This window comes from Lathamus discolor, chromosome 3 (genome assembly GCF_037157495.1).
Source record: "Lathamus discolor isolate bLatDis1 chromosome 3, bLatDis1.hap1, whole genome shotgun sequence".
In the NCBI taxonomy this organism is placed as follows: domain Eukaryota; kingdom Metazoa; phylum Chordata; class Aves; order Psittaciformes; family Psittacidae; genus Lathamus; species Lathamus discolor.
In genome coordinates, this window is record NC_088886.1 from 140195093 (window position 1) to 140218207 (window position 23115).

Sequence of the window (23115 nt, forward strand, 5' to 3'; positions counted from 1 at the left end):
TTTGCTCTGGCTTGCTTTGTGGGGTGTTTTCTGTAAGAACAGACTAGCAGTATTTAAGAAGGAAGCTGCTCCTGAAGAGGAAAGATGGCTCAGGAAAAGCTACTTCTTTAATTGCACTTAAGGATCATTGAGAGAATCCAGTAGAGGAAGTGCTTTGACCTTGATAAGGATCATTGAGAGAATCCAGTAGAGGAAGTGCTTTGACCTTGATCCTGATGAAGGAGCAACTGTGTCTGCAGAAGACCCTGAAAATACCTCAAGAAGGCATGTAAGTAGTACAAACACTTCCAAACCCTGCGAAGGACAGCCACCAAAGGGACTAGTGTCCCAAGACTGGCTTTATGGTTTTGTCAGTGATAAAGGAGAGTAGAGGGTGAGAGCAATTGCATGCTCAAAAATATTTTTCATTAAATTAAGATTTACAGTATACTTTCTAAATGTTTCCTCTTACTGTTTAAACAAAAATAACTTAATTTTAGAATCATAGAATAGTCAGGGTGGGAAAGGATCTTACGATCATAATTTTAAGGAAGCTTACCTTTGTGTTCACCAGTGGTTTACAGACACCGAAAGAAAACCACCCACATGTTACCAAATTTCTTCAGCCACATTAATAAGTATGGAAGAACAAAAACCGTATTTTGGCCAAGACTCAGGAAGATAATTGAATTCTGCAGGACAGTTGCAGCCATCAGTGCTGGGAGCCCTTCCTGGCCAGTATTGGAAATACAGCTAGTGTTGGGACCATGAAACTCTACATTCCCGCTTCTACATTCCAGACATTTACAGTCCTTTGGGAATTCATGTGCATTAGGTCCCAGTTCTGCTTTACTGAGTTTCTCTTCAGAAGGAAGGAGATACTTAACTCATGTCACCATTCCTAAATGTGATGTTGCTCAACTAGCCAAACAAAATTTACGACCAGAGCAAAACGCCTGCTGTTATATCTCTGCATTTGGGCCTGAAAGAGCACAAATGTATCTTCTGAGGGCTGTGTTAAAGTAAGCAGGAAAAGGAATCTTATTGTGCAGTGTAAAAGAGGGGGACAAACAGAAAACTCACACTGTCACCTTGAAACACAAAGCCTCTTCTGCCTCCAGGAATCAAAGCTATTGAGCTAGATCAGAGGCTGAACTGCCCTCAACCACTGGACTTCTGCATAATGATTAACTCCTAGCTCATCTAAATAAAACCTTCAGATAAAACATCTCCTTTGGGTACTCAGGACAGAGGATACCAGCTTAGCTAATTAGACATAGTTGTGATACCAGCTAATCAGCACACCAGTGATTGGTACCAGCTGGGGAATTATTTCAAAATGAACCTGGGAATTAAGAAACCACAGCTTTGGGACCTGCTGGAATAAAAGTCTTTGGCTGACAGAGTAAAAAGGCTCAGGAAGTGAAGCAGCAGCTGACAGTAAAGTTTGCTTTAGAAAATTAGGAGTGAAGACAGAAGCGATTCTTGCGGCAATTGATTAAGACCATCCGGTCTGCAGCACTGGTGGGCAACTCAGTAGTAAAGAGTCTACTGCAGGGGAAGCACTAGTAACTAAGCGTAATAAATTATTAATCTCAGAAAGTCAGCCTGAATACAGCAAATGACAGTGCTGAAACACAAAGTAAATCATATACACTCCTGCCTGGAGAATGTCTCTCTGTTCTTCATCTCCAGACAAACCCACTCCTAGCCTGTTACTTCAACTAATGGAACAGTCTTTTTATGCTGAATGAAGACATTATTACTTGTCTACTTGTGACTCTGGCAGAAAGGCAGCACTAACTACAACACTCCTTACTCTAACACTGGCCACTAACTCACTTGATAGTGCTTACAAGTCCTGTCCAATTCAGAGGCCAGCAAATTGAGTTCCTTGAGTGTAACTACCCCATTTTTGCAGGATTCTCTCAGTAGAAAACTTATGCTGCCAGCCTTGTTCCTACACAGAATCTTGGCAGTTTATCCATCTTTCTTCTTTTTTTTTTTTTTCATTTAGACATTACAGAGCAATATAAGAAATAGCTGAGTTTCCGAACACTGCTCTGTGAGCTCAGTGAATTAGCAGCAGCAAGCTTCCACCTGTTAGCAGGACTACTGCCACCTCATGATCTGAGCAGATGGGATTCATCTCCCACCCACAGGTCTCTGCCACAGCAGTACAGCAATGTTACAGCCACATACCAGACACAGCTGGTGACTTAAAAATCAGGGCAACCACCTGCATCCACTACACAGAACCACAGAGCAAGACAGAGGCCATGGCCCCCTCCTGCTGCAGACCAGGAGCTAGGCTTGGTCAGGAAAGTCTAACAGTTACTGTGGGGTGCCTGGTGAATTTTTTCTCCCTTTTGTCTCCCAGAAAGGGCATGGTGATTCCAACAAGACATCAGCAACGACAACAGCCTCAGCTGACCATTGATCAAGTGTAGCCACCTGCATCCATTTGGTCTCACACAGCACAGCAGCTGCCAATCAGATATATTAAAAGAAAAAAAAAAAAAGTCCTTTAGCCTTTGTCAAATTCTTCCTTAGAATTTACCTCTGACTTAGCATCTCCAATCCCTTGGACAATAATCTATTCATGCTATTGAGGCAACTGAGTTTGATTATCCACTCTGAGGCCACCAATCTCTGTTATTAACTTTAGCACCTCTTCTCACACCTTAAATCTTTCCTGGGAATCAGATGCCAACAGTAGATGGTGGTAACTCCTCCAAGAAATAGGACTGTGACCTATGAGTCATTGCCTCATATGCCAGCAACCCTTCCTTCCCCACTGCATTGGGCTCACCTGCTGTATCTACCTGATTTGTGTGATACTCTGCTGCAAGAGTCCTAGCACAAGGGCTGCTTTCATGGGAGGTACAAACAGAAAGGAGCATACCGTTTTACAAATACTTATTCAACTTATAACAGCTTTGTGTACTTACTATGGTATAAAAAAGACAAAAGAGAGCAGAAAAGAACATTCTGTCTCTTTGGATAGGAAAACCTGGTAATGAAGGCCTACTGAAATCTGTACAAGCCTTTCAACAGACTTAATGACAGCTTACAGGAGAGTCTGTATAATTATCATATATAATTACATAAAAGCCTGTTAGAGGTTTAGTGATTGAGAAGACAAATGTTTATGACACCCGCATTCAGAAAAGTTCTGAGCTCTTATGTGATATTCCGTAAGAAAATATAAATGTATTATGTAGCTTTCAGAACAAGACTTAAAACTTCTTCAAACTAACAAAGGAAGTGACGGAAACAGGGAGACCAGAGAAGCAGCACTTTAGAAAGGAAAGGAAGGGACAAACCTATGTGGGAGGACATGATGACAATGCCCAGGGGGACACTGTTAAGGCAGGTACATGATGACTGTCAAGTGTAGGCCAAATACACATGAAAATTAAGGCTCTAAGGTATCTGAGATGTTGCTGATTCACTCGGCATCCTTTCCCCCTTCTGGATGGATTTGAGCTTATTAAATGCAGCTGGAAGACATCAGTTTCTATGTGAAATAAAACAGGTGCCAAAATGAATGTAATTATGCAGCTAGATCCACCCCACACATCTCATGTAGTTTTCCTATGTGCCAGACTGAACTATAACTTTTCTGGGTTTTCCAAAGTAACAGAAATCCCTCCACCAAAAGTAGATACTTAAAGTTACTATCATAGGTGTCAATGCTCAATCTTTAAGGAGGGAGGGGGGTTGCTGCACAAGGGCAGGTAGACAGAATAAGAGTTGGCATCATCCCATGCATGACATTACCTGGAACCACTGAAAGTAGTACTGTCAATGACTACATGATTCCCCTTTTCCCCAACTTTTCCCTCCATCACTGAAAACATACCTTGCAGTCAGCAGAGACTGACTCATCCTATCATGTGGTGAATGCCTAGGACATACAGAAGCTGCCTTTCAGATTTCTTTCCCAGAACAGAAAAGACACGGCTTGCTAGAATCTACATTCCCTCTGCTTTTTCCTTTCTGACCAAGATTTTTACAGGTACTGTTGGAGGGGTTCTCTCTCATGGGTAATCAGATCTATCAAACAGGGAGGGAGGAGGTAGATTCAATTCTCTATAGCAACGTTCATGCAGAAGAAGGTAGGGCAGTCATCACTAAGTTAATTCAGAAAATTAAATTAAGTCACAAGCCAGTAACATCCCTATTGTAGGTTCAAGCTAAATAGGAATCACTGATGTATCATGTATTCCAAGCAGCTGGGCTTTCAGAGTCAAAGTCACTGCCATCTCTCTGTAGATAAAAATATTTCTGAGATGGTAGGAATATGGCCAGCCTGGAAGCAATGCACAACTTAAGATCACCAGTGCTTTATTCTTCCATACCTCCTTTTTCTAATGGGCAGCATGGTACAAATCAGTACAGCACAGGCTTGCTAAAGAACCAGAATTCTTTTCTTACTACTTAATTTCCAAAGTTATCTCCTTTACCCTCTTCATTCATTAAGAGGATAAGGCAATGCTTAAACAGCAATCAATAAAACTCAAAGACACTCTGTTCTCCGTCTGCCATATGGAGTTCTGTGCCCTAAAGGCTACACACAAGTGCCATTTTGTGTCATTTACTTCTTTTTCACTTCCATAGGGTACTCTATCCAACACAGTGAGTGGCCAGTTCATTTTATAAGATAAAATACAGCTGGGTGACTTTGAATTCATCACACAGCAGGACTCACATATATAAAGAGGTGTGAGGAAAAGAAACAGGACTGCTAAAGGCAGAGAAGACTTCTCACATCTCAAGCATTAATTCAGTTGTCACTGCAGTTGACACATGCCAACCACCACCTGGTGCTTTTCAGCTGTCCACCATTCTGGATGCTGAAAGTCTGTATTGCTTCCAATGATTGATACATTCTTGAGAAGGAGAAATAACCCCACCATAAACACACCCACCAAGGGCTAGTAAATATTCCTATTAAGCACTTCTGCTGTTTTATAAAGTCCTGGAGCCAGAAGTCAGTATTAGCTGGAAGGCTGTATCAGGAAAGTAACACATGCTTGGCCTTGTTCTTACACACTTATCTGCTGCAGGTTCACATTGAAGACATGGTACTGGGTCAAACCAATCTCTGATTTGGTCCAAAATAGCCCCTCATAGAATTGAAATTACCTACCTCCCTTGTTCAATGCTCAATTCTTACTGACTTGATGGGATCACTTATAATAAAAAAGGGTAGAGTGCTAGCCGTTGCAACAGGAGTAAATAGCCTCAGACCTCACCTCAGCTAAACGACACACACTTGGATTTCTGGATTTGGTTTTGAAGAAAGTTGCAACATGCAGCTCCTCTGTCACTGGAATCCATTTAATGAACAATTCTAGATATTTCGTTTTCTCCCATACCAAAACACCCCCCACTACCCCCCCCTTTTCAGGGCACTAACCAGCATTCTAGGAGTTACTCCACACACATAAAGCCAGGCTATTATATCTCAACACTAGTTCTTTTCAAGCAATTTAAACTGAAATTCTGCAAATTAACAAGCCTTGTTTACTCTGAAAGGTTTATTCCATCTTCTTTCTAAACTAATTGACTCAGCATGTTTCTTCTGAAGCAATAACGAGCAACTGAATGCACGAGAAGTCAACTGCCAAACAATGCCTTTTTAATTATGCTAATAGAAGGGCTGGACAATGTATTTGTACTTATTACAATACTGACCATTACTTTCTAATGGGACATAGACTGAGTAGACTTTAGAGCTACACTTACCGTATTTTCAACCATCCTTCTTTACTTAAGCTTTATAGCATTATCAAAACACAAAGTGGTAATAGCAAATATCAAAATAATAATAAGAAAAGCCTAACAAGAGAGGTGATGCTGGTTTTGTGAGTGTCCAGAATTCATTTCTGGAGCAGATCAACAGCTAGTGGAAAGTGGTACAGTTTGATTCGGGGAACGAATACATAACAGTTTCTACAAGCAGAAAAGCTGACTCCCCATGCACCCCAGCTAATCTTAACCATATATAATCTTTGCTTCAGAAACTAGATTGCCTCACCCATCTCATGTTGGTACTTGTCATCTTTTATCTGGTCTGAGTAATCTTTTGCCCACCTTATTGTACCCATTTGTGATGGTGTTTTTTTTTTCCTTTGTATCACCTTCCAAGTCTATTTACTCAGAGACACCAAGCTTGGCTCACTTGTGATTTTAAGAATCTGTGATGTGCATGATCTTAAGGGCATGTTTCAGATACGTTTAATTTTATGTCTATTCTTTAATTCAAATCAGCACTTCACCAAGTTAGCCTTGTGCTGAATTGAATAATTTGGAATTAATTTATGTAAAATTAATTGCAAAATGGAAGTGAGCAAGTTTAGCTATGAGGTGTAACTACATCACAATAGCAATGCTTCCAATGTGTACATTTACCTATACAGAGCTCTGTTCTACCACATCATCAGGGTGGGCATCTTGTGTCAGAGTACAAGTTCATTTAGCTCAGCACCTGTCCCTAAAGATGGTTAACAACAGATACCTGTGTGAAAACTAGGGAAGCACGAATTAGTATTTCCTCTAAACACTCTACCAGCATCCAACAGTTGGGATTCTGTAACTTTGTGGTCCACAGATAGCATCCTTCATAGGCATATTTAGATTGTTTCTGGAGCACAGAAGCATCCTAAGCAGTGCAATGCATTGTTGCACTTTTCATTTCTCTTTCAAATCTGCCCAGAAACCTCATCCTGGGCGTAGAGTTTTGCTAAAAATTGTATGTTATCACAGAGAGCTCTTTGTGCCCAATCAATATCTTAAAATAAACATTTCATAGTTTTAATTAAAAAAAGAAAAACTAAATAACTCCTGACTCCTCAGCTTACATAGCCATTGATCAAATCAATGAATTCTGGCCCCTTCATAATGGGATGTAAAGTCCAGTTCTTTGTCTGTTCCAGATCCTACACACTGTTCAATCACAGCACTTCTCCACATTGTAACTACACAGTATATAGTCCTGTAAGTACAACCTTCAGCCTTTGTCCTACTATTATGCTTTTCTAGACTAAAATACATTTCTTCAAATGAGCCTAGCTTACCACATAATCCATTTGCTCACTGTGACTACCCTTAGGTCTCTTTTTGATTCACTACCCTACCTGTCTTAAAACCTGGAAATTACACCAGATTTATCACTAGACTAATGGCAAAAATGCCCTATATCACTGCACCTAGAACTAACCTTGTAGAATGTCATTAGAAATATCTTGCTAGGAAAGGAATCCTTGCAGCTGACTTTTGATGCACATGAATTTGCTGATTTTTCATTATGCCTAACCAAATATTTCACCATCTACGAGCCACAAACCCATACAAGTGACAGAACACAAATCTCCCAACCCCAGTCAGTATCTTGCTTTCTGAACCATGCCGCTCTCATATCACAGTAAGTTCATTCATACCCCTACTCACTCAGATCACAAACTGGGCTGATTAACTCACAAAGAAACACTAAACAAGAAGTACAATCCTATTCCGGATCCAGAGCCCTTGTGTCCCAGTCAAACAAATTACTGTGCTGAGGAAGAAAAGTCAGGAGATCAAAAATAACTCCTCCAAGACTCTACTAAGACTGCATTTGGCTTCCAAATGCTGTTGTGCATCATCTTAATAAAGCACTTAAGGAAATAAATCAAAAGCTATTAAAACACTTGTGACATCACACTTGCTTCTTTGAGTAGCATCCACATCTTGAATTTACAGTTCATGTGTGCTGAGTAGCTGGTGGAGTTTAAAAATAAAAAAATATATTGGCTTCTTCCTCCTTTGGCTCCTTTACCAGAGATAAAGCAGTCTGGGATTGTAATGTGCTTTTCTTACAAAAGAGTTAGCATTGCGAAAGCTGTTAACGTACAAAGAGAGATTACAAAGAATAAAACCATTTACCTTTGAAAATGGAACACTTAGAAAGGAAATTTACTGAGGTCTGACTTTCTTTCTTACTACCTTCATCGTGACTAGCCTCTAAATTTTATGCTGCCTCGTAACAAAAGCGCAAATCGTCACTAGAGCATTGGCACGGAAGTGAAGAGAAATTATATTTCCACAATGCCAGTAGTCAGTGCACACTGCTCCTAGAAAAAGGAGGTCAGGCTCTTGCAAGCCACAGATGCACTTACTGGAAAGGGACAATAATTTAATAGTCTATAATATATTTATAAAACTTATATTTTTAACTAGGCATTAATGTTAATACTGCAACTCACCATCAGAACTCATGTTTCAGGGCATAAACTATTTTCTTTAGTGGGGCAGGAATGAAAAATTATCCCAAAGGTAGTAGGTTTTGTATTGGGAGTTTGATACCGGTAATAGCTGTCTAGCTGTCATTTATGCGGCACTGTGTTGCTTCCATTTAGGCTGAGGTGCCATGGATTAAGGAGGAAAAAACGTTGTAGTTCTACCTCTCGCATTCCAGAAAACACAAGAACAAGGGAGCTGAGAAGTTACAAACACAATTAGGAAAAAATGTTGTTTTGTGTCTTCATAAAGAAACAACTATTAAAAGAGAACTTAGTAAAAATGTAATATGATTGCTTCTCCCATCTAGTAGTTCTTTCCAGCTATACCACACAATCTATGGTCCTAAAACACCTCTGTTGATTTTCCTTCCTTGGAAAGAGAACTGGCTATTTAAAAACAATAGTTTTGAATCTCATTTCTTACCTTTATGCAAGGATTAAACTCTGTTCAGGCAAAATCCAAACTCAAACTACCATACATTGACCCAAAGATGACAAACCACCCTGCCTGCAAAGATATCCAAGAGTTTCTCTAGGTCCTGTTCAGTACTGAATGAGAATATACCAGACACTTGGCAAAGCATAGGCCAAACCTCTGTTAGGCTTCAGCCATGAATAGAGACTGTAGGCTTATACAGTTGTGTTTCCACTCTAACTCTTCCAGGACTGGTTCTATTAGCCATTTTCATCCATTTACTACAGATGGACAGGTAGCATAACCCCATTACACACACATGCAATGGGGAAGAAGTTTGCCTAAAGCTGTATGTAGGAAGGCTAGAGCTCGCAGCTGCGGTTCTCATGCCACAGCACTAAACAGAATATATGCTGCTTCCTACAAGCAAGGAAAGAAATAGAAGAGACCAAAAATGTGTGGTTTTCAGCCTCCCAGACTGATTGTTTGGAGATGAGACAGTCTGGGACAATGTAAACATACCCGAACTATCGGTAAGAACACGGTAACTTGGTAAAGCACAATGGGAGCTTAGACCTGTCTACAGCTTCCTTTCATCCTCCTGTCTTACAAAAAGGTTATTTAGCGCACAGTTCTTCTGGCTTCTTGTTTCCCTTTTAGCTTATCTAAAACAGATTTTGTATTCAAATGTAAAAGGACAATGCCACACTGATTTTGATTGCAGTCCCTTTCTCCCCAGAGGTTATGAGGCCAACAGATTGGCAGCTGAGTGCTGTGCAGATTTTAAAGCCTGCAACTTAGCAAAAAAATCTCTTGAGCACTCAAGATCAGCAGCAGCTTTTAATCCATGACAAGGAACCTGCCATCTCCTCAGACTGCCTTTTAGTGTCTGTGTCCTTTCCATCCACCTGCATTTCTCCGTGTATACGGAACATATCTGGTTCCCAGTTAACTCTGAGGGGGTGTCTCATCTCATCCTGTACCATCTCATCCTGTCTCAACTCATCAACTTTGTACCATCACCACCACCGCCAAAGAGCAAAACCTTCAAGTTTCATCAGAAGTTAAAGAAAAAAAAAAAAAACAAACAAAAGCTTTTGTTCACCAGCAGAAGAGCAAGAAGTTTGTTTTTTCTTGGTTGTTTTGGTTTTAGAAATTATGAACGCATAAACCAACAATCAACATTCAGCTGGCTTGCAGGAAAGCCAGGCTCAAGGCTCTGCTTGGCACTCAAGGCTCTGCTTGGCTTTCAAGGACCAAATGTGAAGATTCTCTGTTTGGGCTTTCCCATCTGTACAACAGTTGAAGACATTCAGTTTTCTCTTCACTATGCAAGAAACAGAAAGTGGGGCTTTCTTCCACCACAGAAAAGCTGAGACTGAGCAGTCACCTAACTCCAGGAGCTCTGGCTTGAAGGAAATGGATAGGAACTCATACACAGATATGTGTATAAATACAGCAGTAAAAGCACATTAGTAGAATGAACACTGCCTTTCTGCAAGAATTTTGTCTTGAGAGAAGATCAGATATCAGTCTATCTCTCCTTATGAAATAGTATGATACACAATACATGTGTCATCTCTAAACCTCTATTAATTTTCAACTCAGCATCTCTCATAGACACACTATCAGGATTGCAAGATCATTGAAAAGAGGTTTTATCTTCACACTCAACTACACAGCACACATTAAAATACATGCTAGGGAAATTCATGCAACTTCCTTACAGAAGAAACTCACTAGGGGGTTAAGGGGAAGTAATGGGTGAAAGAGAGAAGGAAGGCTTTTTACCTTCCATTGGCAAAGCACTGTACTGGTTTAGAGTGCATTACAATTGATGTTCATAATCGACAGGACATCTTCACTCCCCACTTCACGTATCTCAGCAGTGAAATGACTCAATGCAATAGCAGCAGGAGGTTGCTAGCCAGGATAGAAAAGTTCCTGAACTCCCACATGCCTTCTCCAAACCTTCATAAGGGGAAATCGAGCTGCAAACTGATTTCTTGCTCACCAGGAATTGAATCTCACTCAAGTTGTCCCTGCCATACAAAGCACAAACCTTTTCAGTGCTGAGTACATAGGTCTTCAGCAGTACATCCCAATGACAACAGGCAAAATGAACTTTTTTTGTCCTAATTGATCCAGCTCCCTGTAAAGTATAGATCTCACTAATAATACTGGTGCACACACACACAGATCTGGAGTCTCAGTCAGTAGCCCTGGGGTCTTCCTAAGGGACTCTGTGCCCTCCTAAAGAACAACTCATGCATTGACGTTCTACTTTTTTCCTCCCCTCACTAAGCTCTGACATGAGAAAGAAAAACCTTCTGCTGCTGAGAACATTGTACTCCAAGGCACAGGAGCTGTCAGCAGGATCACACTCAAAAGCTGGCTTTACTGTCACTATTGAAGACACAAGCTGATTAATTGTGGGCTTTATTTTTCCTTTTCTGTTTTGTCCAATTATTTGGTAGGTTAGAGAAAAAAGGACATGTCCAAAGAAACCACTATGTTTTAGTGTAAACAGCAGTAAAGTTATGCTACACAACAAACATGCCATTGCATATATTTAAATATGCATTTTTACAACACATAGTTTCTAGGTGTTTCACTAAGTCCTTGAAAAGAGAACTACTGACACATCTGGCTCTTTCGGTAGTAACAATAAACTTTGAATGTCTACCTGGATAATTCCCATGGTGTAAATGCAGAAATATTTGCAACCTGACTCTACAGACCTTAGAGTTCAGATCCCAAGCTAGTATAACTCACTCAACTGGAGCTGTTTTTTGCTTACCCAGGCTTAGCCCAAACACATTCTTTCCTTTCTGAGATTAGTGAAGGATATATCCCACTGAAAAAACAAGTACAATTTTACCCAGCTTTGCAAAAGAAAGGGTGACTGCATAGATACAAAAGGGAGGGAAATATCAGAAGATAAAGGATGTTTTACCTCCTGCTTATGAACTGCTAACTGCCATGTTTTTTATCTTTCCTCTTATATATCAGCTCCAGCCTTAACTTGTCTGCAGTTCTCACATAGCCGCAGCAGACAGAAGAACTCAATGGACCGTAAACAGAGAAAGTTCTGCTATGTTTTTACCAATATCATCTGTGCAAGCAGGTACAGTCTAGGAAACAGATGTGCAAGTTCATCTTCTAATTCGCAGAACAAGCATGACAAACTGCGTTTAAATACTGTATGTCCATAAAGTGGCATGAACATTGTGCATCTGTTATTTACAGTATATTGATAATATATGTCAGCATTAATATTCATTATCTTGATTTACATGGCTTTTCATGCAGAAAATGGATTGGGGTTCTATTTTATTTACTTGATAACACTCCTACATTTCGTGACTGCAACAGAGAACTCATTTTTAATATGCTTAATAAATTTGTATTGCCATTAGTGCTGTATATTTTATCCACACAGACCAGAAAATTACTAAATCCTCAACCAAATCTAATATCATCAAATATCAGGGCATGATTCTTAAGCCACATCAAGGCAGAACTTATTTAAGATTGATTAAACAACAAGACATTATGCCACAAAATGCAAGGGTTATACTGGCCCTCATTATTCAGGGAAGGTAAGAACATAGTAAAATTCAATGACATTTAAGTCTCGTGCTAAACTTAGACCTCTTTCAGCATCTGCTGTGAGTTGTTTCCTAGGTAGGTCTTTTTTGGTTTATTTTCTTCTTTAGGTGTTTTTTTCTTAACTTGGTTGGTTGTTTTAGCCTCCCCAGTTTTACTGGAGCTCTTTCTGATAGCAAGCCAAACATCTCAGGAAACTTTGGCAACCATCTGAAAGAGCTGACTGTGCTAGAAGTTTTTATTACTGTTAGTCACAAGGGTAAAATGAGCCCTCTCGTGTAAAAAACTTATAGCTATAGAAACTGTGAGGTCCCATTGGGTCCTGATGGCTGAATAGAATGTCCCATCACACAAGAAAAAGGCTGTACTCAGCTCCACACTCCATCAGTGCATGAAATCCATGTTCTAAACCTGCTTCCAGTGCAAGCAGATCTCCCACTGTGATCAAACCGTAAAAAGATACTGCTTCCTACGTGAACACCTGAGTGTGCAAGCTCATTCTTTCCCTCTCCCCCAGGTACCCTCCAGCATCTATATACGCAGCAGCCAGTAGTTCATATGTTTGCAGGATCAAAAATAAAGTAAAATAAAAGACAAAAGGAAATGTCATTGTTAAGATTTTACTAAATGCCTATAGGAGATAATGTAGCAGCATTTATCAAGCTCTGATACTCAGTTAAGAAAAACGACTTACACTGAGCAACTGAAACACCATATTTATAGATAAAAGCATTTCAAACAGTCCTTTTCAAGTTCCACTTTCCCACAAAACTGCTGGTTAAAATGTGCTTAATGAGAGTTTCGTTCCCCTCACTTTGTCAGTTCCTCTCATGGATTTGCTTCTCCTACCTACTTCAGCTAAAAGACCTTAATCTGCTGTTGCAGAGCACGCTGTGTCACTAAGCCACACGTTATGACCTTATTAATGTGGCTCAGCAGGTAGAAAATAAATGTGAATTGAGAACAGCCCATCTGCCAAACAGAAGTAAGAAGCCAGGATAAAACTTGCAGGAGAATAATGAATACAATAACAGACATACCCTGGAAATTTCCCTCAAAGGAAGTAAGCAAATACTGACAATATTTCAAGTCTCCTGTTGCATTATCTCTTTAGTCTAGAGAAGAAAACCTCCACAAACACAACAGTACTGAAGATGACATGAGTGGCTATAGCTCTGATCTGTAGAGAGGGCATTCTTACATAGAAGGAGCCAGAAAAAATGTATGCAGAAACCTAAATATGTGAGGCTTCAAAACATCTGTAGTATTTATAACCATATACTCACAGCCAAGGCTTTTCAAACAATAGGATTCAAAGGAGAGAAAGATGTCAAATTGATCTTATGGCTAATGCTGCAAGGTTGTATTCAGATACGGTCCTCAATCTACACTTACCTCTCTCCCTGAGGCTTTTATCCCTAGCTACAAGAGAAAAGAACGCATGCCTGTGGTTCCATAGTTGTGTTTTGTTATCTAACATACTACTGCAAACCCATCAATGGTGATTATGGGACTACCCAATACACAGACTTAGACCTTAGTACCAAGTACTGTGGTCTGACTTAGCCCAATACCTCATCTTCAGCAGTGGCTGAAAGTGAAAGAGGATAAGAACACAGTAAGGATAGCAAATTCTGCATTTCATCAAACTGTCCCTTGTAATAAACAAGGTTAATCCTACACCGAGAGGTAGCGACACTCTGAAGGTTTGGATTCTTCTCCGGCACACGTACTCAATTGCTCTTCTTGAAGGGACAGAGTTGCAAGATGATGTGAAGTGGTGGTGTTGGAAGGTGGGAATGAATAAAAGTGGAGGAGGGGTTAAAGTACTAGTTCAAGGTTAAACAAAAAAAGCCATGAAAAAGCTAGAAACTGAGCCTTGGAGTTCTGAGAATTTTTATCTTGATGTGACATCACCAGCCAATCTTCAAAATACTGTAGATGCTAGTTAGCTAAATCCATTCTAAGCTCTCTGGGGGAGGTGGGGGAAGGAGGAGGAAGGCAACTATTATCATCATCTGCTTCCTTGCTTTACATATGGGAAGTTAAAGCTAGATCTATATAAGGCATAGGTAATTTCTGGAGTCCTTGAGATTTCTTTACAGCATATGTGCTAAAGTTTCTTTATTGCAGAAACCAGGAGCAGTGAAGGACCAGCTGGAAGCGTTAAGCACTCCTGAACTGGGGAGCTCAGAGTTCAGACACAGTGCTGGAGAGTTGGAGTATCATCAATAACTTCCAGAACTAACACACCAACAGATCATGATTTAAAACATAAATGCTCTCAAACCAAACAAACTCAACATCTTCCTACTTTCTGGATGAAAAGCAAAATTTAATTATTGCTATTTTTACAGCAAGATCCATGAAATTACTCATTCCTGACCAAATAGAGAGTTATAAGAAAGCAGAGGTGAATGGCAGCACTCATTACTTGTCAGCTTCTCAAGGTCCTAAGGGAAAGTGTTCTGCATGCACATCTTTCCAGAGCATCATATTTACACAAACAGAAAGAAAGATTAGTCCTCCCCCCACAGCTGTCTGCAGTTCCTGGATACCATAGTCACTATTCTGACATTTGTATTTATCAGGAATGTAAGCTTATCTTACTCTAGTGGTAAAAACCATCTAACTCTTACAGCTTAATCCTCTTTGTGATCTGAGAGATACCTAGGAGAGGAAGAGTAATAAATCCAGTACACTCAGTTAATTGCTCAGTGACAGATAATCTTTTCTCCTACATTTTCTTTCTCTTCTACACAAAAAAAAAAATAACAAAAATTTAATAAAAAGCCCTCAACTAAAACTGTGGAAATAGTCTGCTGGGAGGATAACAGCATAATTAAAGACAGGCCCAGCCTGATGCAAAACCTCATTTACCTTGCACAGAAGCAGCAGCTCACTTGCCATCCAAAGCTCGGTGAGCACAGAGCCTTAGCACTGTAGAAGGTTGTATAGATTCTCCCTGTCTCTTTTCTCTTTACTGTAGTTCATCCCTTCATGTCTGTTGCCAATGGTCTCTTAATCCATTGGTAGTTCTAGAAGGGAGATCTCCATCCACTAGTGCTGAAGCCAGTTGTAGTTAAACTGGCTGAAAAATTACAAAGAAATGCCATCTGAGTAGGTAGCAGTGTGTTTATAAAGAAGACAGACTCATATCTTGTAGGTGATGGCATAGCTGTGATATAGATGGTTATAGTCCCAGCAGCCCAAGACTGCTTAAATCACCCAACTACACCTTCAAATGACAGATGTACTTAGAACCAGCTATAGCATAAATGACTCAAGCCTGTGACATGCTTCTAAAGAACCCCTCATAATTTATCAACCTTTTGAATATGTACTTGGCACAGGAGGCAAAAGTGGTATTTCTTTTTCATATATTCAAGGCAGGTATTTCAGTTGTGGGAATCTGCAGTACAACCTGTCTTTCTCCTCTATCCTTCAGAAACAAGCCTCTTGTCATAAGAAATAAAGTTCAGAGCATGACATCACACTTTCTTCCATTCCCCAGAATCAAACCTAGAGGTATGAAATAAATTAAAGTGCAAGATATGTTTCTCCCTTTCTCTCAATTCTATTTTTTTTTTCTATCCTTTTCAAACAAGCAGGGAGATTTAAATTAACATGTCACTTAAGCAGCCAGGAGGAGCAACAGCTAATAACCTCGCTGTCAGGTGCATTGAATGACAAGATATGCCCGTCTTCTCATTTCTTTCCATCACACTAAGAACAGAGAAGCTGTCCCAGGATCTTCATAGGGATATTTATCAGTGACCTGAAGGCATGCCTCTGTGGTGAGTGGAGATCTTATAGCAGAGCCAGACTCGGGACAGAGCACAGTCACTTAAGGCTTACGTAAGGCAACAGGATCAAGGAATGACAATGAAGGGCACTAGCAGCTTTCAGACCAGTCATGAGCACTGAAGAGCCCATCAAGAATAATGGAGCATGGCAAAGACAAATGAGTTGATTTTAGCTATCCTGGTTCTCCTTCAACATTTCCCAGTCCCATTTGCTCAGGGATTCTGGATAGTTGGCCATGCAACCATAACCAGGTCCTGATGTGATGTATGCCAAGTGAGTAAAGGTGATAGGGTCAAAGTACGAAAAGTGGTTTCTCAAATAATCTACAGAAATCCTTGCTCTAAGATGTCACAGGTACTAAAGATTTCGACACACTCCAAGAGATATTGGCTCATGGGGTATTAATCCCCTGCTGTGTACTAAAACTAAAAGATTATTCAGACCCTGAGAGACCTTAAACTGAAGGTTTGAGGAAGGACCCTCAACTTTGACCATGAGAATGAATGCTAGGAGAATACTAGGAGGAAGCGTCAGACATAATAGTGTTCATATATTCTTTCTTGAACTGCTTTTTGGTAATAGGATACTGGGCTAGACAAAACAATCAGGCTATTCCTATGTTATTAATCACATTCTGACATTAGGACTGCATAAAGTCCAGAACAGTGCATTACACCCACTAGCTCTAGGACTGCTATGTTGCCAAGGCCCCAGCTTCTGGTACATCCTCCAGTGACATCCCTAGCCCCTTCTCTTTTAATTTGGGTAAAATTTATGACATTGTGTCATGCTTCACAGAAACTAGCTCTGAAACAAGACAACAACATCAAGTTATCAGCACAATTTTGCGCTTTTATTCATATACCTCACAAGAAGCATGTTTTCCACTCTGATCTGTCTGTTCTGTTTTCCGTCCTAAACAAATATCTCAACACATCACATGAGTAAGATAGTACTTCAGCACTGTCAGCAATGGGTAAGGAGGTGTTTCCACATGCTGAAATGCCACTTCTTCCTCAGTGGCTGACGAAACAGGGGTAAATATTTCACAGGGTGTGCTGGGTTCAGCAGTAGCAGTCATTTTTGTCCTTCTTAGTAGCTGGTGCAGTGCTGTGTTTTGACTTTCAGCCAGGGAACAGAGCTGATAACACAAATGTTTTAGTCTGACCAAGGACTTTCTGAGCCTCATGCTCTGCCAGGGAGGAGGGGAAGCTGGGAGGAAGCAGAGACAGGACACCTGACCCAAGCTAGCCAAAGAGGTATTCCATACCACAGCATGTCATGCTCAGGATGTAACGGAGAGTTACCCGGAAGGGATAGGGGACTGCAGGGTTGGATGAGGTATCGCTCAGTGCTCGGTTGGGTGGGGTGGGGCAAGTTATCGATCGGCTGTTGTATTCTTTCCTCTTGTTATTTCCTTTATTATTATTGGTGGTAGCAGTAGTGGTTTGTGTTATACCTTAGATATTAAACTGTTCTTATCTCAACCCATGGGAGTTGCATTCTTTTCAATTCTCCTCTCTATCCCTCCGGGAGCAGAGGGAGGGAAAGAAAGGGGGGAGTGAGTGAACGAGCTGTGTGGCAGGGTTTAAACCACGACACAGGGTGAAATGACTGAGGGCAATAAAAGCAAGGGGAAAAAAAAAAAAAGAAAAAAAAAACCCAAGTGTATTTTATATTTATGAACCCCCTTCAGAAAAATATTGCCAAAGCCACAGTCCTGAAAACCCCTTTATTATGGTGTATGCACCATAATAAAAACAAAGGCAGTAGAAAAACCTATAATTTTTCATGGCAGGACTATTAATATTTTTTTTATTTAGGACCATTTTTGATGTCTAGCCATAGCAGCAATGTATATGAAATGGAAAGATATGGTTTTCCCCCTATAGGAGGATAAGAAACCATTTATCCAACCACACAAAATACTAACACTTTTGAGTTTTCCAGCTGCTGTTGGGGGCAGGTGGGAGGGTGGCGCACATTTATTTTTCTTTTCTTGGTTTGGTCTTTTTTGTTTGTTTGGGTTTTTATATTTCTTCAGGCCAGTGGGTACAACACTAGCTCAAGATTAGAATATACTTCATGTCAAATCCCTCCTCTGTCATTCTCTTAAACCCCTGACCAGTTCCATGAACAGAAATGTTATTTGTTTTACTTCTGACCCAAAATTCTTCCCTGGAAACAAAAAAAACTTTCCTAAACAAACTTACCAAAGCAAGTTCATCCTAACAAGAAGTTTGCTAACTAACAAGAAGTTTTAGTTTCAAACACCCACAGTTTTCTTGTATCAAGACAGCAGCCTGTCCACCTCCATACAAAACTACTATTTCCCTCCAAAGTTTCACAGATGGAACCACTAGAAAACCTTTTTCATCCCTTGCAGTTGATGAAAGTACCACTAGGGACATGTGAAGTAAACACCCGTTAGATCCATGTATCAGAAAGATGAAAACAGGCCCCATCTGTTCTCACTGAATCCAAATAAAAGCCTGAAGGAATTGACCATAGCCCAGCTCTTTCCTTTGGTTCACAGAGTGCATTATATGTTTTGAAATCAAAGTATCATGGCGTTCTGTATAAATCAGTTTAGTAGTCAACATCACACAAATGTAAATGAATTATCCGGTACTAGTACTATCAATTCCGAATAGATAGACATTGAATACTCACAAGTATTCCCCTAGTCTTAGTAGCCCGGAGTTTTCATAAGGATCATCTGGACAGTCGACAGCCATAAGACTCATTATAAAAAATTACTTAAAGCCATTGAGTTCTCATAAAGATAAACCTATTGGTTGATTTGATTTTGAATAAGATGGAAAAGGGGAAATCAAATGATGGCCCATTCATGATATACTTTATCTAGCTGAAATAAGACAAACTTCAGCCTCTTTGTCCTTGAGTATGAAAGAAGTAAGAGAGAGAGGATTTAGCTACAAACCTTCTAGCACATTATTAAAAATCCAATTAAATTCAATAAAAGAACGGTATCAGGCTCTTCCTATTTAAGTAAGGTGGTAATTATTAACTCAATTTATCTTCATACCTCCAAAGAGAGCTCTCTGTGATGCTTCCCAGGTTGTAGTCATACAGCTTTGTCAGAATTAAAATCACCTGAAGGCAAAAGAAGAAATCATGGTTAGTCTCAAACAATTACAATCTCATAGAACTGAAATGACCCCAGGGAGAGTTTACGATTCCTTTAATGGGTGCTTAACATAATTGAATGAATTGTTAAAAGCATTTGCCTAAACTGACATGGGAAGTATTTGCAAAGATGTAGTTGAGCCAATCAGACCTTTTCTTGCTCAGCTCCTCTGCATGATATCGCCAACAGGTTCTTCCCTTAACCCCAGGAGGCAGAGTGCAGTGGAAAGGAGCTGACATGCTAGACAATGTTCCAGGATACAAGATGAGATCTGCTGTATGCAGTAGAAATAGTGATTACTTTCTGCTCTGTTTCACAAGTACTGAAACTGCTGATCTTTTTCACAGCTCTGGTGTGCAGATAACCCACACGTCGTGTCTCCAGTCAAACTCTTTTTGGTTGTAGCAGATGATATAACACAAGCAAACAATCACTAGTTTTTGCCTAGAAGACTCAGACTGGATATCAGGAAAAAAAATCTCTGTAAGGAAAACAGTTCAACGCTGGGATAAGGCTACCCAGAACATTGTAAAGCCACCATCCTTGAAAGTAGACCTGATATATATTACATATATTAATACATACTATATATAGTAATACATATAATAATATATAGACTTAATTATTATAATATATTATATAATACATATAGACCTAATATTATAATATAGAGACCTAGTCTATAGTTGATGATAACCCTGCTTTCAGTAAGGGGTTGAACTGGGGACCTCCAAATATCTCTAACCACCAATGTTTCTACGGCTTCAGTGAAAAGTTTTATATTTAGTCAGCATGAAAAGTGTTTCCACATTTAGGAGTTTTATTAGCTCTTTTGAGAAACAGCTTTTCCCTCCTGCCAAAACAGACACTTCTGGAATAAAATTATCTTACCAGAGGGAGGAAAGCAATTTTAGCAAAAAGAATTTCCAGCAAAACATTTCAACCTGCTCTTTTGTTAATGTCTTAAAAAATAATTCCTGACATTCAAGATGATAGGCTTCCGACATTTGGGAAAAACTACTAGACCATTACTACTGCTACTAATTTATTTTGCATTTCTCCCTGCCTGATCACTGTACATCTTATCCTCCTCTCTATCCCATTAAAACCAGTAAATTAGAAGCGCACCTCTTCTCACCTGACAAAACCCATGATCTATATATCTCTTATTATTTTCAGCCTGGGTTCCTAAGAAATAAGGCTCACAGATACACATCCCCCTGCTGCCTTGACAACATTGCCAACTACAACCAATTTGGCAGAGAAGCAAAGGACTGGAGAAAATTCAGTCCCTGTGCAAGCTGGCACCAGGATGGCAGAGGAATAGCCACGTAGCTGCTTGCACTGGGGTATAGGAACAGAACTCACAACTGCCATTTCCAAAGCCAAAAGCTATCCTACCTTTTACACACCAATAGCCCTGAGCCAGTCACACCAGGAGCTGTGTCTTTCAAATTATGCTCAGCATGTGAGACAGAGCAGAAAAAGCTTGGCAATGTGGGAGCTGAGAACATAAGCGAACATGTAGCTACTGCATTAGAGGAAGGTATAGGGGACAGAGCGCACACATCTGACAGACATCTGTTTCAGCAGCACAACTGTGTTAAATCACTCACAGCATGGGGAGAGGCTGCCCAAAGCATTTCCCATCTGCATGAACACAAGTTACATGCAGCTGATAGGGGAGATGGGAAATGCACCACAGAAAAGAGTGCTTTACCAGGGCCAACCATCACCAGAAGAAAAGCAGCCTTTTTTATTATCTGCTCCTGTTTTAATCTTTATATCTAAAATAAGACTCATCCTGCTATCCACAAATAACTGGCTGCAAACTCAGGCTGTTAAAATGCAAACCCCATCAGGCAGAAGACCAGGCAGGGAGCAGACACCCTGACTTTGCTTCTCAGGGACACTGCACAAATGACCCCACAAAGAAATTAAGACTATGGAAGAACATCCCCATGGATGTGCCCAAAGCCCACAGTTGCCTGCAGCCTGCCCCGCTCCCTGGCTGGACATGGGACAAGCCCTGGCTGCAAGGCTTAACCCTGCTACTCCTCACCCTGAGGTGCATGGGGGGCCTGGCCACGGCAGTGCAGGCGGCAGCCCTGAGGCTGCCTGAGCAGTGACCAGAAGCCTGCTCCACAGCTCTTCCACCAGCCCTCACCTCCTCCATGATGCCCCAGTGCATTCCCAGGTCCTGATTTCCTCAGTGGCCCACTTACATTTGCCCCTGCCAGTCATGCCACACAGCCCCCCAGTGGCAAGCCACTTCCAGGTGCACTGGACCCACCATGGCCCCCAGGAACACCCACCCTGTGGCAACTAGGGCAATGCAGTGACCCCAGTCCTCCAAGTGTTATGTCCCCGTGAAATAGCCCCTGCTTGCCAGACCCAGAGGACAACATGCGTCCTCTGCTACAGTGAGGGTGGGCTCACACAGCAACCATGAGCCCTCCTCTGCTGCTCCCCAGGGCACCCTGCCATAGAATCATAGAATAGTTTGGGTTGGAAAGGACCTTTAAAGGTCATCTAGTCCAAACCCCTGCAATGAGCAAGGACATCATCTAGATCAGGTTGCCCCGAACCACATCCAACCTATTCTAGTATCTTACCACCTCCATTGTAAAGAATTTTTTCCTCACATCCAGCCTGAATCTCCCCTCTTTTAGTTTAAAACCATTATCCTACAACCTATTGCAACAGGCCCTGCTAAAAAATCTTTCCTCGTCTTTCTTATAGGTCCCTTTTACGAATTAAAGGTCTCCCTGGAGTCTTCTCCTCTCCAGGTTGAAAAATCCCAACTCTCTCAACAGTTCCTCATAGAAGAGGTGTTCCATCTCTCTGACATAGATATCCTCTGCGCTCCCCAAAACGCACAATCCCACGGCTGTCCCGGAGATGCTTCTTTCTAGCCTGGAGGGTCCCTCTTTGAAGAGGCGGACAATGTGCAAAGCTCCAGCCACCTGCTGAGACATCAGATGGCAGAGCTGCAGCGGGCACATATGCTTCGCGAAGGCTTGTGCCAATTAGGGCTTTAGAAGTGCTAAATTTCCATCTCCACCCTCCCAGGAATGCTTATCAGTGACAGCAGGGCAGCTGTCTGCTCCAGATACTGAACTGTGTCACTGACATCCCTCACAGCACCCCCGAATGGGTCTGTAAATCCCTTACTTAAATAAATAAAGATTACATGGGGAGAAAAAGGAAAAGGAAAGGGTGTGCACATAAAACCCTTCTGAATAACAACTCTCCCAATCAAAGGTAGCAGTGAATTCGATAAGGTTCAGTGCCAGCCTGCATGGAGGCCTGCTTGGAGACATCACATGGAAGTTGCACATACCCTTGGCTTTGAGCCTCCTTTAGATCTACAAAGCAACTGGACAGTTACTTACATTTTTCTCCAAGTCTTGTCTTCTCTTGGCCCTCTTCTCTGCTTACCAGAGGAACCAGAGATGTCAATAACTAATTAATGTTTCCCTTAATGAATATTTTGACATCTGGTAGGTTTAGAGGCAGACCTGAAGATAGCAGGCATAGAAATTTGGAAGAGTAAATAGGAAAAACAGTGGGGCTTTTTTCTCCCATTCTTTGCCACTGGCTGATGTAATGTCATGGAATACCATACAAAAACCAGGAAACACTTTCCCCATATGTAAAACCCAAAAATTAGAATCAGGTTAACTTTACGGACTACTAAAATTCGCAGTGTGCAACTACTGATGTCAAACAGAGTAATTTTTCACAAATTACTCAGATTTTTTCTTTTTTTTTCCAACTGAGGAAAATAACAAATCTCAAAACTTCCATGAAAGAGAAATCCATTGAGAATTCTAACATCCTTACTTAAGGGGAAAAAAAGAAAA

General features: G+C 40.8%; 1 protein-coding gene across 1 annotated transcript in view; it reads right to left on the reverse strand.

Annotated features, from left to right (window-relative positions):
* LOC136011298 (VPS10 domain-containing receptor SorCS1-like) overlaps positions 1-23115 on the reverse strand; it is a 295003-nt gene that overhangs the window by 186102 nt on the left and 85786 nt on the right. The window contains exon 2 of the mRNA XM_065672946.1: positions 19148-19215. Coding sequence (XP_065529018.1) covers positions 19148-19215 — 68 coding nt within the window. The remainder of the gene's footprint in view (positions 1-19147; positions 19216-23115) is intronic.